At 47.8% G+C, this 17,201-nt stretch overlaps 1 protein-coding gene across 1 annotated transcript; it reads right to left on the reverse strand.

Annotated features, from left to right (window-relative positions):
- Positions 1 to 1,232: 1,232 nt before the first annotated feature.
- spon2a (spondin 2a, extracellular matrix protein) lies at positions 1,233 to 9,229 on the reverse strand. The gene is made up of 6 exons (XM_036548783.1): positions 9,172 to 9,229; positions 6,632 to 6,860; positions 5,210 to 5,430; positions 2,736 to 2,927; positions 1,904 to 2,075; positions 1,233 to 1,672 (listed from the first exon to the last, which is right to left on the reverse strand). Exons 2-6 carry the CDS (start codon positions 6,858 to 6,860, stop codon positions 1,485 to 1,487), a joined length of 1,002 nt encoding a protein of 333 aa, XP_036404676.1. The 5' UTR covers positions 9,172 to 9,229; the 3' UTR covers positions 1,233 to 1,484.
- Positions 9,230 to 17,201: the final 7,972 nt, after the last annotated feature.

Consider the following 17,201-nt stretch of genomic DNA (forward strand, 5'->3'; position numbering starts at 1 on the left):
GCACCCTATGAAATCACAGCTGAAGGCAAGTACTGGTATTTTTACAGTACTGTGTGTTTGCCCATAAATGGCAGAAGTATTCCTATAATTCTGCATTTTGTCCTAATATGTGTCTTACACTGTCTCCTAGTACTTCTCCTGTGCACCCGCTGAACTCAGATCAGTATGAGCTCTGATAGCACAGGGCTGTAACTGATTAACTTCAGCTACTATCAAAGACAGTTTCCCTTAATGGCAATGTCATCATTACTAACCATTTCTGCTGACCAAATAAAATGCAATTTACTGCACCCCACACATGACAGCTGTTTCTTCAATTCCTTGCACGGTGGTTTGATCTGGCTTGGAGGCAAAAACATGGAGACACTCATGCCAATAACGATCTGTAAAACCCCTGAAAATCGTTTTTCCAAAACTTGTGGTGGGAGTATTTCCAACATTGCGTTTATGGAATAATTCAATTTTCCGAACTAACCACACGAGGGCGGCCTTGAGCCAGTAAAATGTTCCCTTTGCAGATGAGAACCTCGACGCTGTGCATTCTTCTATGTTCAAACGTGACAAGTAATTTCAAACATTTTTATTTAAAGAAAACAGCTCAACGTTTATTTGTGAGCCACACAAGAAAAAAATAAAACATATATACAAACGACATTTTAAACAAGAAATAGAAATTAAAATACATTAAAAAGGTCCTCTATTTTATAGAAAACTGGCATGGTGATACTGTACTGGCCAGCGTGGGCAGCGATTTTTACCGAAGTTTCCGTGTGTGTCGATTTGGAAGAAAATTTTGAGGGTTGATCTGGAAGGAGGGAGGAAGGGCTTAAATCAAGGGAAATGAACTCATGTGGCTATCAGGTTCCAAAGAAATGTGTGGGTAAGTACTGGCAATATTTCACTTCTACACAAACCTTTCCAGGTCCCTCTCCTGTGTGTAACAATAACTTTCATGAACATGCTGGTCTGCACATGGTAAAGCAAACAAACTGTGTTTGTTTTTTCAGGGGTAGTAGAAACGAAGGAGGATGGGATACCAGCCCAAAATGAGGTCTTGGCCCGACTGATTGGCGTGCATGTTTGTTGCTATTGCTATATACAAGTTACATATGCTGCTGGCAGACTGAACTCTGTGTGCATCGTTCATGTAGTTTAATGTGCGTGTGAGTCAAAGTATGTCTCAGTGCTGGGTCAGAATTCTGTAAGCGTGTGTGTCCACACATGCATGTCTGTCGCTGTGGTCGTATCTGCCATGACAGTGAACTTCAGCGTGCTGAAATGGGAGTGAAATGCATGTTGGGTAGGGAGAGTGCGTGAGTTAATGCAGTGTGTAACCACTGTGCGGTGGGGGAGATGCAGCCTGTGGTGGGGGGTGGGCGTCCTGCAGTCTGTGCGGTGTCGGTGGTGGCGAGCGGTGCCGTTCTGGGACTCAGTGCTGCACCACGCCTCAGTGTTGGTCTCAGTGTTCCCGGAGCGACGCGGACTCAGTGGCGTGTAACGCAGTGGTGGGGCGTACACTCGGCCTGCTCCTCCAGCTCGGGGCAGGGTGCGCCACTGTTGGCGGGACGTAGGAGGATGTAGCGGGTGCGGTGTCGGACCCCGCCCTGGGCGCATGGCCCCAGACACAGGCCCCAGGACGACCAGAGGGACACCTCGCAGTCCAGTGGCGTTTCTGCAGAATGTACACACATTGGTGAGAGACACGCCCACGCTCTTCTGTTTTTCCCCTCTCACATGCACACACACAGACACGTGCACACACACACACACACACACACACACACACACACACACACACACGCACAATCAGATACAGAATACTCTTTCTTTTCATTCACATGCACATGCTCACAAACACAGACACACAGACACACACACACACACACAGAATCCATGCCCTCACCTGCAAAGCGCTGAGGCGTGTTAGAGTGAGGCAGGATGTGGTTGGACAGAGTATTTTGACGGCCAGCTGACCGGATCTGTTTTGTTAGTCTTATTGTGGCCAGCGGAGGGAGCTCTGGCAGACGGGGGTAGTAGAAGGAATTGGCCGGGTGGCTGGGATTCTGAGAAGTGATCTGTGAGGGGAGGAAAGAGAGAGAGCAGCAAAAGAAGAGGAGCTGGATGAGAGGGATGTACGGCAGAACTTAGGGAGCATGTACACCTGGTGCAGGTGAGGCCAGGAGTGCGAGTGGTTCATTCAGCTGGAAACCAGGGCTTTCAGCCTGGTAAGCTGCACATATCTGCTTTTCTGCTATGAGGACCGTGAGGGTCATGGTTCAACTTCTGCAACAAGCCAGCCTTCTTTGTACAAGGTCACTGTGTAGCACCTGCATTTGTTGTATGTTTCAGTGCTTTGCTGTGTTCATTGACAAGGATTTCTTATTTTTGCAGCTTTTAGTGAATTAGAGTTTTAACATTTTGTAGCTGTATGCACATAACTGTTTTCAGATTTTGTAAGTGTAAATGAATTAAGCATTTAAGAGTTGGAAGTCAGTTGAGATTTTGATCATTTGCAGAAGTTAATGAATTTGGATTTTTTTTATCTGTGCCAATGTAATTGGATTTTGTCCCAGAATTTGACTTATGTGGAATCTTGCTTTCATGTAGGTGTACAGTATGTAAATTAGGAGGTGCACATGAATGATAATTTTTGGTTTTTTTTTTTCTTATATACTCAAAAAAGGATTGTCGTACTTTACAAATGCGGGCGTGTAGCTGGCACAGGTGCTCCTCACCTGTGTGATGTTCTCAGGTGGATTGCTGGGGAAGTTGGGTGATGAAAAGGTAAAGCCGCTGTCCGTGCCCGCATCAAATGGGTGGAGGTCAACGGTCACTTCTTGCCGCCACTGGCCCCCCTCACACAAGTTCAGACTGTCCACACCCACAAACCAGTCAGGACTGGGAACTATCTTCACCAGCAAGGACAGCTGTAGAGAGACAGGCAGACAGATGCTGCTGTTACCATGGACACTCACGTATACAATTTCCTCATAACTGTGATGTATGAAAATAGAAACGTGCCGAGCTCTAGAAAATGACCAGAGCTGCGCGCTCTCTTTGGCGCTGGTATTTTTCTCTTTTTATACCTTGAGTTCTGGGAAAATATCACGTTTTGTTCACAGACCGGTATTTTTCTCCTTTTATACCTTAAGGCATTAAACATCCCCTGAGACTTTTCATTGAAAAATCAATCTTTTATCTTACAACTTTCATGTAGTGTGCATGTCTGATGAGAGCTTGAAATTCATTTTAAGTGTTCTGGAAAATGTGAAGGCTCCTTTACAAATGCTTGGTGCATCTAACCAAACGCATTCCCTTGGTTTGGTTATTCTTAGAAGTCTCAAAGAATCGCATATGGTGCACTTTAAGAGTCCGGGAAGCCTCTTGTGTTGCTGTTTCCAGTTCCCCAGCTGCTCCCAGTGCGAGTGGGTTAAAGTTAAACCCTGCAATATTCTGATGGATGTTTCCTGTGACATCATGCAGGAAGCCCCCGTGCGCTAGTGCTGTCTGGGAACGGCAGGCTCCAAAAAACATCAAGTGGAAGAAAGGATGGAAACGGAGGCTAGGGGGAGGAGTCTGTTTGGAGATCTGGGATGTGGTCCCAGGAGGCCAGGGCAGGACAGGCAGACCCAGGACCCTGAAATGGAAGCGATGCTTCTTTTCCCCAGAGAAGGAGCAGCAGGTAAGGGCCTTAAAGCAGGGGCCTGCACTGGTGTTTATCCCAATCAGGTAATGCGATGTGCAGAGCTCAGGTCATTTCAGATACATAACGGAGGTGTAGAAGGACAATAAAAAGATCAAATAACGATTGCATAATTCTTTCTGGTCCCTCTCTCTCTCTCTCTCTCTCTCTCTCTCTCTCTCTCTCTCTCTCTCTCTCTCTCTCTCTCTCTCACACCCTCTCTCCCTCTCCCTCTCTCCCTCTCTCCCTCTCTCCCTCTCCCTTCTTCCCACACTCTAAAGTTATTTTTTTCCAAGAATCTCTCCTGCTATATCGATTTCTCTTAGTCTGGAAGCAAGAGTGACTACATCTCTCTGTATTCTGGCTTGACAAACGTCAACCCACAGCAGTAATTGTAATAGCATCAGATATGCACATACACACACACACACACACACACACACACACACACACACACACACACACACACACACACACACACATACACACACACACACACACACACACACACACACGCACACAGGCACCCACTCAGATACACACTCACACACACAGACAAACCAGTACATACAGACACACACACAAATTGATACAAACACTCAAGCACACACGCAGGCACACACACTAATACGCGCAAACTGAAATCCAGTCACACACACACACACACACACACTCACTGTTCTGCTCCAGTTAAAGTTTTCCTTAAGTTCCAAACACCAGCCACAGAAGCTGAAAATTCCCCCACATCCCACAGTACCATCATCTCAAAGTAAATATGCATTTCTGTCCGATTTTCCACAGCTGAGTTGCTCTCCAAAAATGCTGTGGCTTTCCTGAGGCTTACAGCGTAACTGATGTCATGTCAGTACTGTCTGTTTAATATTGTCTTTAGGGCAGGGAATGTGTGTGAGTGAGATTACCTATATGAGCTGTGTGTATGTTATCTTTCACATTTTTCTTAGCACTGTGTGTAGTTAAGGTTGTGCGCTTGCGTGCGGATCAGAGAGTGTATTAGTATGCTGTCTGTGGTTGTGTGTGTGGTTGCGGTTGCATGTGGCATAATGACACTGGTCAAGGGGTGACAACAAAAAGTCATGTTTCCAGTTATTGTTTTCACCTTGACACACCTGTCCATAGCTACCTCCCTGTGCCCCCCCCCCCCCCCCACCCCGGTCGTCTCCAACTCAGGGTGTTCCCTCACTCCCTATGCCCCCCCCCACCCCCTAGGCCCTAAAACCAGCACAGACACTATGGAGACTCTAGCGACATCACTGTAAAACCAAGAATTTAGAGTATGTGTGTGCCGGTAGTAAATACTTCTAATGGGAGATGTGGCTGCATTTAGCTCCCAGTGCAATCGGCTGGGATCGCCAATAAAGTGAAATGTAGGTCACCTCCTCTGTCAAGCATTTGCGCCTTCCACTTGCAAACCAGGCCGGCCCCAGTAACTACAGCCAGACACAGCATTAAGTGACCAAAGATTGATGTTGCAGTAGGTACCCTTGGCCAGCAGGGGGCAGTGCTCACCTTGGGGTTCCTGGGCTGCAGCAGCAGTTCAGTGGAGCTGTGCCCAATGCCCGTGGGGATGCCAGCGGTTCGGTACATGGCCCCCACCGCCCGCCTCTTCCGTGCCTCGCGTGCCTCTTTCATCACCTCCACCGTCACGCCCAGCTCCGCGACGCTCTGCACCCCGGGGCTCGCCAGCGCCCCCTCCTGCCACAGCCGGAACTGTCCATTGTGGGTCACCGCTGCGGAGAGGAGGTGGGCAGTTCAACCAAACAAGGACTCATGAAACGCTGTAGTCTTTTTTGGAGGTCTGTGCTTCTAAACGCTGTAGTCTTTTTTTTTTAGTCTTTTTTGGAAGTCTGCGTTTCTAACATGCAGTAGCGTCTCTGGCTTTTTCTGCTTTAACCCAGAGCCTGCTGGAACCACCATCTCCAATGGAACCACTTCCTCTGTTTTCCTCTCCAGTCTCCTGCAACCCTCCTGAATCTCATTACAGCAAAAGAAGGCCATTCATCTTAATTCAGCTGCAATTAGCCTCGGTTTCCTCCATAATCAGCACATAGTGACATTGTGTAAGTTCTTCTCGAATCCCAGGCAAGCCCCACTACCTTTCATGACTTCCCACCCACATCCTCCAGCTTTGCTCTGCATTGAGGACCACCCCAATATAACTATGACATCATGCTGAAGCAGAGCAGACCAACCCCCGGCCACGAGACAGGGCCGAGATGCAAAAGTCGGGCACTGAGACATCTGTGCTCCATCAAGGCTGTTGGACAGAGCCAACAGATCTGACTCCGCCCTTAGCAGGCCCCCACAAACCCCCCCACCCCCCACCCGCCCTGCCCCACCGCCCCGCCTCGCCCCAGCGCACCGCGGACTGAAAACCTGCAGGGTACCCGGTGTCATCTGGATACAGTTAAGCCTCAGCCAAAATTACGCCACTTGCTGCTTTCCTCATTAGTCTCTCCCTTCCCCAACTGGATCCGCGCGGGGTTTCCAGGAGAAGGGGACAGAGCAGCCAGGCCACAGGGGGAGGGGTGCGGGGGTTAACTGGCCAGCTGCGAGTCCTCAGACTCCTGACATGTGCGGAGGTGCGGAAAGGCCCCGCGGTCCGCCGGCACGCCGCTGCCGCTGGGCCCAGCCCCAGCTGCGGTCAGGGACAAACTGGAGTGCCATCATGGGGAGACCTCACTCTGCCTCCTCCACATCATGCAGGCCCGGGGAAAAAGGAAAAACCGTCACTGTGTCACCCCTGCAGAAATACCCTATTTCCGCTGTTTCTATCCCTCACTCTTTGTCTGCCTTCCTTCTTCCCTCTCTCTCCCTCCTTGTTCACCCCCCACTCTCTCTCACTCCATTTTTTCCTTCCTGTTCTCCTTTTCTGTTCACCCCGGTCCTCTCCCTCTCTTGCCTCCCTCACCCACATCGTTTGATTCTCACCTATCAGCTTGGACCACTGTGCAGGCGGGCGGAACAGCGGGTACTGCTTGGGGAAGGTCTGTGGGCTCCAGTGGCCTGTGAACACCAGGATGTAAGAGGCGGGGCCTCGCGCTGAACACGCCGTCCCATTGGCCGGTTTGGCGGGGCCCGCGCAGGACAGCGCGAGCCTCAGCAGAACCACCAGCAGCTGATGCAGCCAACCAGGGGAGAGGAGTTCCGATGACATCATCTGCACCAAACAAAATGGTGTAGTAGTATAGTAATGGTATATTTGCATTCTCTTACAAGTGCTTCCCTAAACAAGGTGACTCATTCACATTGTGTCACACAGTGATCATTCAGGTGGCCAGAGAGTAAGGTTGAGCAAGCATGCATCACCCGTCATAAAATCGGTCACCAGTCCTCCAGCCAGTCACTAACCTCCTTACAATAAAACAATGCTGCCTTTTCCTGTCAATAAACAATTTATCTTAGAATTTCATAAAGGAGATGTATTGGATACGCATCTGAAGTGAACATGCATTCCCAGACAATGCCGAGAGCAGTTTTCTCTTCCTGTTCTGTTCTGCTCTACGCCTGTCCGGTCTGCAGAGACGACATGGCGAGAGCCATTTTTATGATACGCAGAGAGAAAATAAAACACGGTCCCGAGGCCGGCATAAATCACAACATGCCAAATACCTAACTGTCGTCCGTCTGATTCCCACTGCCTGCCTGTGTGATTTAGCACCCTCTTTTAAATGGTCAGGAGAATGAAAATAACCGGACAACTGAGGCACTTTTGGGATGGGCTATTCTGAGAGCGCGCGCGGTGTCTTCGGCGGCGGAGGCGCGGTTGTCGTCAGCGATGAGGGGAGCATAAGGAGAGCCCGCTGTGCCCGAATCGTGGCCCGTCCGGAGTGTGGTTCTGACCCAGCGGACAGACACCTGCAGGGTCGACACCACACTGTCACACTTGTGCTCTTCTCTGCATCGTTTTTTTAGAGAGCTCTTCTGATGGCCCTAGTCTGAAGATCAAAGCTGCGTTCTTATAGTCAAGGTATTTTTATGGATAGTTGTTAAACTTTGAAGTTAATATGACCAAAAAGGTTGAGAAGCAGAGGGGAAGGGGGGGTTTGGGGGGTGCCCGGGGGTCCCCGCAGCTCCTCATTTGAGGCGGGAGCAACGTGGATTTTCTGTGGATGAAAATCAGAAAGCGATGTCCTCTCAGGGGTTTTTAGGACAGGCATGATGAGCAGTGCAGTGTGTGCTTTAGAGGAACCCTTGAAGAAAACGCAGCATATGGATCTGTAAATACCCGTGAAGGACAATCTACTGTGAGGCATGTTAGATGTCCAGACATCCAGCAGGACTCTGTTTGCTGTCTCCATTCCTCAGGTCTCTCCCTCACGCTTGCATTCAGACCTCAGCAAGCTGGAAATACTCAAAATGCAGAAAAGCTTTCAGAGATATTTGTCTCTGTCTGTCTGTCTGTCTGCCTCTGTTTGTCTCTGTCTGTCTGTCTGTCTGTCTGTCTGCCTCTGTTTGTCTTTGTCTGTCTGTCTGCCTCTGTTTGTCTGTCTGTCTGTCTGCCTCTGTTTGTCTCTGTCTGTGCCCTTGATGTTCTCTCTCTGTCTCTCCCTCTCTCTCGCCAAGGATGAGGTCAACAAATAGCAATGATAGAAGCCAGAATAAAAACTATCAAATGTCCATCGCGTGGTGGAAATGATAAATGTCCAGAAGCCAGAAGACACAGAAACCTGGGTCTTGCAGAAACACTTTCTAGAAGGACTGAGCGGCTCGGTCTCAAACAGCAGGAAGCAAAAGTTAGACCCGCTTCCAGGCAGCGCAACCAAAATACAATGGAAACGGGCGAACGCGCCTTTGAGCCCAGGCCAGCGGGTACCCAGAATGCACTGCATCTCTCAGGTGAGTTTTAACTGAGTGCCGGCTGTCACCATGCCGCTGCGTATCCAGACGAGCTGGACGGGTGGATCTCGTCACTCCCTTCTGTCAGCACCTCAAAGGGCCCAAATAATTCTCGGCTCGCTCCGTAAACAACAGCAAGGCTGACGCAGTGAACGCTTGTGTCAGCCCTCCTGTCACATTGACCAGGCGACGCAGTAAAAATAGGGGAGGTGGGGGAGGGCCGGGGAAAGCAGTTGCGGATGCAATATGATTACCCCAGTCTCATGCAGTGCAGAACCCACGCATCAGAAACAAGGTCAAAAAAATCTCCCCTTTCAACCCAAAACCACATGGCAGAGCCAGGGCAGCCAGGAGAGAGGGGGGAAAAAAATAATAAAGTAAGGTCAAGCGGTACAGAGCAGCATATGCTAAATCATTCACAAGAAAAGCAGCTTTTTCCCTCTTTCAGGGTGCAGCAGCTGAACGGAACGGACAGCTGAAGTGTTCCCCCCTCTCGCCTTCTGACCGCTTCCCGGGGACACGGTGACATACAGACAACGAAAGACACCAGATGTCAGGCGGCATGCGGCTGTAGTGACAGGCATCTGGCGCGACACGAGGAGAGTCTGAGCTGCGGGGTCGCGGTCTCTTACCTGGGCTGAACGACGCAGAAGCCAAGGTGTGCGGAGTCTCAGGCGTTTGGAGGGGGATTCTCAGTTTCACCCTGTCCCCGTATCTCTCGTGCCACAACCTGTCTGTGTCTACAGGATCAGAGATCTCCCTCTCCCCTCCTTCTCGCTCTCCTTCCCTATCTCTCCCTCAATCTCTCGCTCCCTCCCTCATCCCTCCTCTTCCACTGTCTCACCCTCGTTTTCCCCTCCTCTTTCTCTCTCTAGCGGTATCCTTTCCCTCCTTTCTCCCCTCTCCCATCTCCCCCACTTCACCATGTATGGGAAAGTAATGCACGGCCCCTTTCTCCCTCTCTCTCTCTCTCTCTCTATCACACACACACATACACACACACACACACACACACACACACATTCTCCTTCTCTCTCACAGACTCTTTAACTCACTAACCCCAAAGCCCACGGGAGCTATCAGGTAATCCACACCCAATTATTCTCAGTTAACAGGCATTTGGTTTTCTGCATTTTTGTTCTGTATGATTATAAGTGGTCCATACGGAGAACAGAGCAGCGCACTTCCCCCAAAAAAAAGTGCACACTCACTTGAAGCAGAAGTGCGCACTTACTGAGAGGGAAACTGCACACAGAGAAGCACACCGGCACACTTACTCAGCAGACGCTAGCTCATTTTTAATGTGAGGAAATACTGCACTTTTATAGAAGAGAACTGCGCCCATAACCAGAGGAGAAATAAATTGCTTACAGAGAGAACCACACTCTTAGTGCACTGTACAGTGCTCTATACAGCAGAAGCAGTACACAGAGAGAGGCAACTATATGCTGGCCATTGGAGGAACAGAGACCACATCCTCATTTAGACATCCCTTTCCATGCTGATCTCAGTCTAATTTACGTCCTGGTTGACGGTTTAAGAAGTGGAGCTGGAAGAGGTGGGGACTCTTTGAAGATAGCGCCCTCTCTGGTCTGTCACTGATAACACGGCCGGCCCTGAGAGAGATGGATGAGAGAGAGAACTGGCAGGGCTGTATACTGCTCTCAAGGGACAGCAGCAGACCAGAGCGGAGTGACCCACCTCCTGGAGTCTGTGTGTGTGTCTGTGTGCGTGTGAGTGTGTGTGCGTGCTCACGATTCCCAGAATTTGTGTCACCGTGGAGGTCTTCGTTAATTCTCGTCACCAATGTCATGTCAATAAAAACCACTCATCACTCCAATCAGGGCCAAACTGTGTCACAGTGACGCTCCTCTGGCGTAAGCTGGCTGGTTTCTGGTGGGAGACACACACACTCACATACGCACACAAGGCTTGAAACAGATCTCTTTCCCGGGCCTCTGGCTCTCTGTCTTTCGTCCACACACAAACAGCCCCTGGTTTGGCTCCTTCGCTGTGAAATTCCCAGGAAGGAAGCGCGAGACAAGCGGGTCTCCTCAGGGGAGGAGCGGGGAGAAAGTGCCAGCCGCCGCTCTGTGGACCTGTCCGAGGATGGGGAGGGTGCCAGCCCCTGGTGCCGGGCCTCCCGCCCTCTCCCTCTCCACCGGCCTCCTCCCTTCTTCCCGCTGCACGCTGCTGTCCACAGTTTCCATCTGAAAAGTAGGTTACAGGAAACCCAAGCCATCTGTTCCCAGGTGATTAATCACGAGCTTTGTTATTTGACCAATTTTTTCCTGATTAGCATCACTGAGTCATTGGGGTTCATACTCGTCCTCGTCTCATCCTCCTCATACACTGGTCCCGGACTGTACCGTGCGTTTACCCCACATGAACATGTGTACACACACACACATACATATACACACACACACACACACGCACACACCACAGACACTCTATCCATTTCCAAATTCACTTCCATTTCACTGACTCTGTACACATGCAAACTCACAGACTCTCCCTCCATGCACAGACTCATTGTAATTACATTAAGACGCACATACACAGAACCAACACTTGATCCATTCAAAGACCCACTCGCATTTTCCTCGCTACCTACACACAAATTCATATGCTTTTTCCATTTACAGACCCACTCACAATTTCCTGACTACCAACACAACTCACTAACCCTCACATTACACACTGAGACACTCTTCACACATTGTGTGTATATGTATTTGCATATATATACTTGCATAAACACACATATATATGTACACACTGGCACCACTGTTACAATGAATTCTCTGTTTGCAGAGAAAGCTCCTGTCTCACACTGTTCCACACTATCTCCTTTTCAACCCTTGTCCCAATCACCAGCTATGCTCACAGAAAGAAGGTGCAACAGCAAAAAATAAATAGATAAATAGATGATGGTGTGACATTGGTGGAGCAAGTGTTCTTTATGTCAAGTAATATACCCTGACGTTAGAGAAAGCAGTCATCGCTTAGGAAGAAGGAAATATGACAGTGTAATAACAGTGTGGTGAGGTAAGATAGCTCTGTTTAACTGCTTTGCAAGCTCAAATTACGACATAATTTGTCATTACATATATGATTACATTGCCTTGAGGCTACAGTCAGTGTTATTCACATATTGTTGAACTATGTGAACTACAAACTCGTGTCAGAAAATCTAAATATAAAGAATATAGATTTTGGCTATTGATGAAATGCTTTTGGCTTCAATTTCACTAATTGATCATTCATGACCATCTGCGGTATGCTAGAGTGATACAACAGTGACTCAAGTTTCCCGAGCCTGACATGACCTCATTAATTGGATACAGGTAATGTGCTGACTTCACCTGTTATGTATCAGGCCTGTTGAAATCCAGGAAAGAACAACACAGAGACAAACTGACATACCCTACTTGCGGAGAGAACAGCGCCTTTGTGACATCATTGGAAGCCAGACTAACCCACGGCCACTTTTTGTCTGGGGTTCTAACAACCAGCACCAGGATGCAACAACGCATATATCAACAGCTGAAATCTTGAGAAAGTGATCACTCAGGGACAGGAGCTCATTAATATTCAGGAACACAACAACAATACGGTGTCGGCCGGACTCATTAGCAACAGAGCCAAGGGACCACAAGACCTTTAGAGATGAATCACGGTTCTGTGTTGACCACCTTGACGGATAACAGCAAAAACGCTAATTGTTGTGCACGACAGACCAATCACTGGGGAGATCCAAGTGTGATGTTTGCTCCAGAACACCAAAGGCACTGCTGGCAACCCAAATGCACAGCACGTCGACGGGAATTGTAGTAACGCAGCGTAGTACTTCCGGTGCAGTACACCGTGGTGTGAAAAGAATCAACAGTTTGAGGGGATATCTCACTTTAGGTAAGGCCATGTGACCTGTGGCGTCACAGATCATGGCCTATCAGACTGAGTCTAGCTCTAACATACCGCCCAGGCAGACATGGGTCGCTTTGAACACCCACAGATTACAAACTGTGTTCACTTCAGTGTTTGTTACAACAAACTCATTCAAGTATATCATGGTAAATTGTGAATGATCCACAAATCAAACAGATCCTGCAACAATTTAATCAACATCCCAAGTTATTTTTTCTGAAAACATGCCTACACAGAGTTCTACGTTTCTTTTGATGCTTAGCATAGTAGCTATATATTAGTTACTACTGTACGGCTCTGTCGGTATGGTGCCTGAACTTTATAGTGTCACTCAGAAATGCTGCACCAACCATATACCGCATGTTATTGATGTGTCAAGAATGTTTCAAGGCATACAAATGTCTGACCCCTGCAGGCTGGGAGGATGTAGAGTCACACAGTGATCCACAGGGAACCGGTGGCTTTTCAGCCAGACAGTCAAAGGGGTCTGGGGCCATCTCCTATGCTGCTGAAGAAAAAAAAAAAGCAAAAAGGAGAAACACAACAACTCAAAACACATCTCGTCTCTCTACAATTATATGGAGATGTTTTCAGACAGATGTTTAGACTAATATAATGCCGGAGATAAACACTTGCCTGATTGGCTTTGGTTGTGTGTACAGAAGTCCCTGTGACGTTTGGCGATGCAGACAGTTTTCCATGTTGCCGTGTAAACAGCATGTGGGCCGTGGTTGAGGGCAGTGCACCAGAGAGGGGAACATCTCTCCTCTGATTCACACTCCACAGGGAAACGAGGGAAACTTCACTACCCTGCACCAGAGGACACCTTACAAACACATCCCTTTACATTCTTTTAGCAGATGCTCTTATTCAAAGCAACTTCCAGCACAATAGAGCATAAGTGTATCTATTTAAGTTGAATGAGCAACAGTGTCAGACCAGGCTAACAACACTCTCAGACCCATGAGAGTGAAAATAAAACCAATCAAGCTCTACCACGTTAACTCTACCACAAGTACCACACATCAGTCACTAGATCACAAAATCCAAAACACATTGTGGTACTACATATAAAATAAACAGCAAGTACTGGAAGTAGCAGGTGTTACCCAGGGTAACTTAAGCACCTTATCTTTTTACAATTCAGTAATACACCTGCATGCGTGCTAAAGAACCTCAGGTAAAGTACTTGGTTCGAGGGTGGGACTGCAGAGCCTCACCTGGAGTTTGTCAGTGAAGGACACAAGTAACCCAAGTAACCCATGCTCTGCAGCACCAAGGGGAACTCTGCCACATCGCCAAGCCTTTGTCTCTCAGTGTGAAAAAAAGCCACTGTACCAATAACCCCATCACAGCATCGGTGAATGTACGAAAGGGCATCATGATAAATAAGATCTTACTGTCTAGTTCCTGGAACAATCTGACATGAGTGGCCAGGAATCAAACATTGGCAGACGAATCGGACAGTCCTGACAAACATGCACCCAAGCCCCTCCCCCTGCCCCCCTCCTTCCCAGTTAAAACATTTTCCAGGCCGAGCCATATATCCCCCATTTCTGACCACGAGGAGTTGCATTGTTCCTTACGGAGCAGAACCCAACCTCAACCTCACCCAACCCCCCAAAAACCCAGGTCCTTCAAAAACCATATGGCCTTTCAGAGAGATGCATGTTTCTAGGATTTTGTGATGTATTTCACAACACAAAGAGACGATGAAGAAAGACATTCCCAGCGATTCACCTGCATTTTCCAGTGCTTGTTTTGATCCATGCCACTGGTTGTTGTGCAAACCCTTCCCACAGCACCCACCCCCAGCCTGATGAGGGAAACCTTTTGCTTTGCTGAAACCCGTCTGAGCATGTGCGTGTAGCGAGAGACGCCTCAGTCATGTGGCAACGATTTGATGGGTGAGCAATGGGCCCCCCCTCGCACGGGTGGCTCTGCTGACGCTGGGCTGTGCCCCCCAGCCCCTCGTAAAGCGGCCTCTCAGGCACGCTGATTGGCACAGCCCTGCCCATGCGGCGGGAGAAAACGGACCCAAACAAGCACCATAAACAGTCTTACTGCAGCACCGCTCTTCATAAAGACTGCCCTCAGGGTGGCTGTAAATCTCCCCTCCCTTCCACGCTCAGCAGGGCTTCACATGAACCTCGCCGTCCTGCGGGTTAGTAAAACATTTCCGTATTGTCTCCCACAGCTAATGTACCGTGCCCCCAGGTGAAAACGGCCAACTATCAAAGGTCAAGGGTGAAAGGTCGCTCAGGGGAATCCATTAGCTGTATCACTTTTGCACTCACGTATGACACCCTCAGTGAGGGAGGCAGGAGTCGATTGGGAGCTTTCTCAGGACGGCTTTAGCTATACGATTTAGATAAAGGCTTGTGACTTGAGAATCGTTCCATGTAGGAGGAAGAGCTTGGAGACTGGCATTGGATGCCTTCCAGCACAATGAAGTACAGTGCAACAAACACAAGTGTTTCATCTTTAGGATTTTATTAAAATATTTTATAGCGGAAGTTACCATCACAAACATGATTGTTTCTAATAAAAAAGTAAACAAAAAACAAAACAAAAATAAACCTTAAGAGCCTAGTTACAGGGGAACTTGAGATTTTTTTTTTTTTTTTTTTTTTACTTTTTCACATTTTTGCAGTCTGTTGGAAATCAATTATTTTTAAAAACAACAATGAGAGACAAAAAACACTGTTCACATGTTGTAAAAACATTTCTCAATTCTGATGAACTTCACACAAACTGATTAATCCATAAATATTCATTGTTTCTTCCTGGTTTTTCACGTCATTCCATGTTAGGCGTCACTGCGACAAGTATGACGAAAATAACGCAGAAAGGAGGATATTCCCACAATACACCTGGAGGCTGCAATGGAGTAAGGTTCTGGAACACACAAAGCTGTTCCACATTCCGAGGCTGCACCTTCAATCTGACTGACCACAGGAGGATATGTGAGCAATTCAACCCTGAGAGAAAGAGAACGACTAACCCAGTCCAATAATACCCCTCTACCGCTACACTTGGGTGCCCTACTGCCCTGAATGGGCCTTCAAAAGGGGCCAGAACATCTCTACTAGAAGTGAGAATCCCAATTCTTCCGTATGAAATGTTGGTGCCCCTGCGCAGCCAGAATGGTGTTTTGACGCAGTCTTAGGAAAATCAAGCTCTTCCCCGCCTCCCTTGCAGTGCCTGGATCTGCGCAATTGGGGATGTGTGGATTGCCTACTCCACTGCAGCCTGCAGACTCACCACAATCGGTCTACTCACTGCAATATCACACCTCGCCAGCAGGTGGTAGTGTAAAGGCAGTGAGCAGTTTCATACTGTAGCTACGCTCTACTGTTTCTTCTCAAAAGAGAGCTAGACCTAGACCAAAACCAACACGATCAAATGCTATTGCAGGGCAGCTGAAAGGACACAATTATATAATAAAATTACAATACTAGCTTACCAAACAGAGGCTTTGAAATGTTTCAGTACAACATGTTACACAGCTGAAAAAAAAATGATTTCAAATTAAGAACTGCTCAAGACATAGTGCACTGCTGATTTCATCATTACCCAATACTTAACTGACAAAAGACCACTACTAAGCCTATCTATCCAAAAATACTGGAAAATGAACAAACAAATGATATACTGAACAAAATGAGAAATCAAAAAGCGCCAAAACAGATTATGATACAGTAAATTCACTCGTGAAAGGGAGTAAAAAATAAAACTACATGTTTGGACAGACAACTGTGCCCCCTACAGAGACCCCAGGGAGGCTACGCGCCACTTGGGAACTGAACACAAGAGCACGGCGATGTGGGAGGAGCAAACAGGGGAAGGGACCGGGACACCATGATGTCATTAAGAGCTCAGCCAATCACCTCTTCCTGGTCAATCAGTTCTCCCTCCCTCAGTAAGCCCTGTACAATTTCACCTGCAGTACAGCTGGGGAAAATTGACCTTGCAGAAAAACAGTACATTTGTCTTACATCACTTGCGGGATTTATCCACTTCATGTTTCAAGCCTCCTATATCCTTGCAGCTAATTTGGTATGCCTGGTACTTGTTTCCTTTTAATCCGTTCATAAATTACAGGGTTAGATCTACTCGACTGCCCGTTATGAAGACATTTCACTAATAGACCATCTTTCAAATCCAATACACAAGAGGGAGTAACTGCAGGTTTTATTCAACCGTACAGCTTGTTCTGAAACATGTCCCACCTGAAACCAAACGTCCAACAGTAGATCCACAGAGCTCGTGTGCATTCTCAACAAACAAGAATCAGAGGATGCACGCACTCATTTTACCTGCGGAACACCCCCAAAATACTCATCTTTTTTTTTTTGACCTGAACCCCACTCCTCTCTCCACCAAGGTGCCCCTAACCCACCCACCCCCAATCTCCCCCTAAGAAGGGAAAAGAACCACATGAAAACACACACAAATGAGGTGGAAGGACAAGGCATTGTGGGTATTTTTTTTCTGAAAAGGAGGAAAGCTAAATGATGAAATTCAAGACATCAAATGCAACCAGAGGGGAAAAAAAAAAGGATTCGTTTCAAAGCCTGAGATCTGACTTCTTGAAGAAAAATTCATGGGTGAAATCACCCAAAGAGCCATGTTGCCATATCCTGCTTTCCAAAGAATGCTGCAGTCAATTTTGTTTTGGGATACTGGTCAGCATCATCGTCATTTCATCTCTTCCTTATTTTTCTGGTAT

Source organism: Megalops cyprinoides, chromosome 16, assembly GCF_013368585.1.
Source record: "Megalops cyprinoides isolate fMegCyp1 chromosome 16, fMegCyp1.pri, whole genome shotgun sequence".
NCBI lineage: Eukaryota > Metazoa > Chordata > Actinopteri > Elopiformes > Megalopidae > Megalops > Megalops cyprinoides.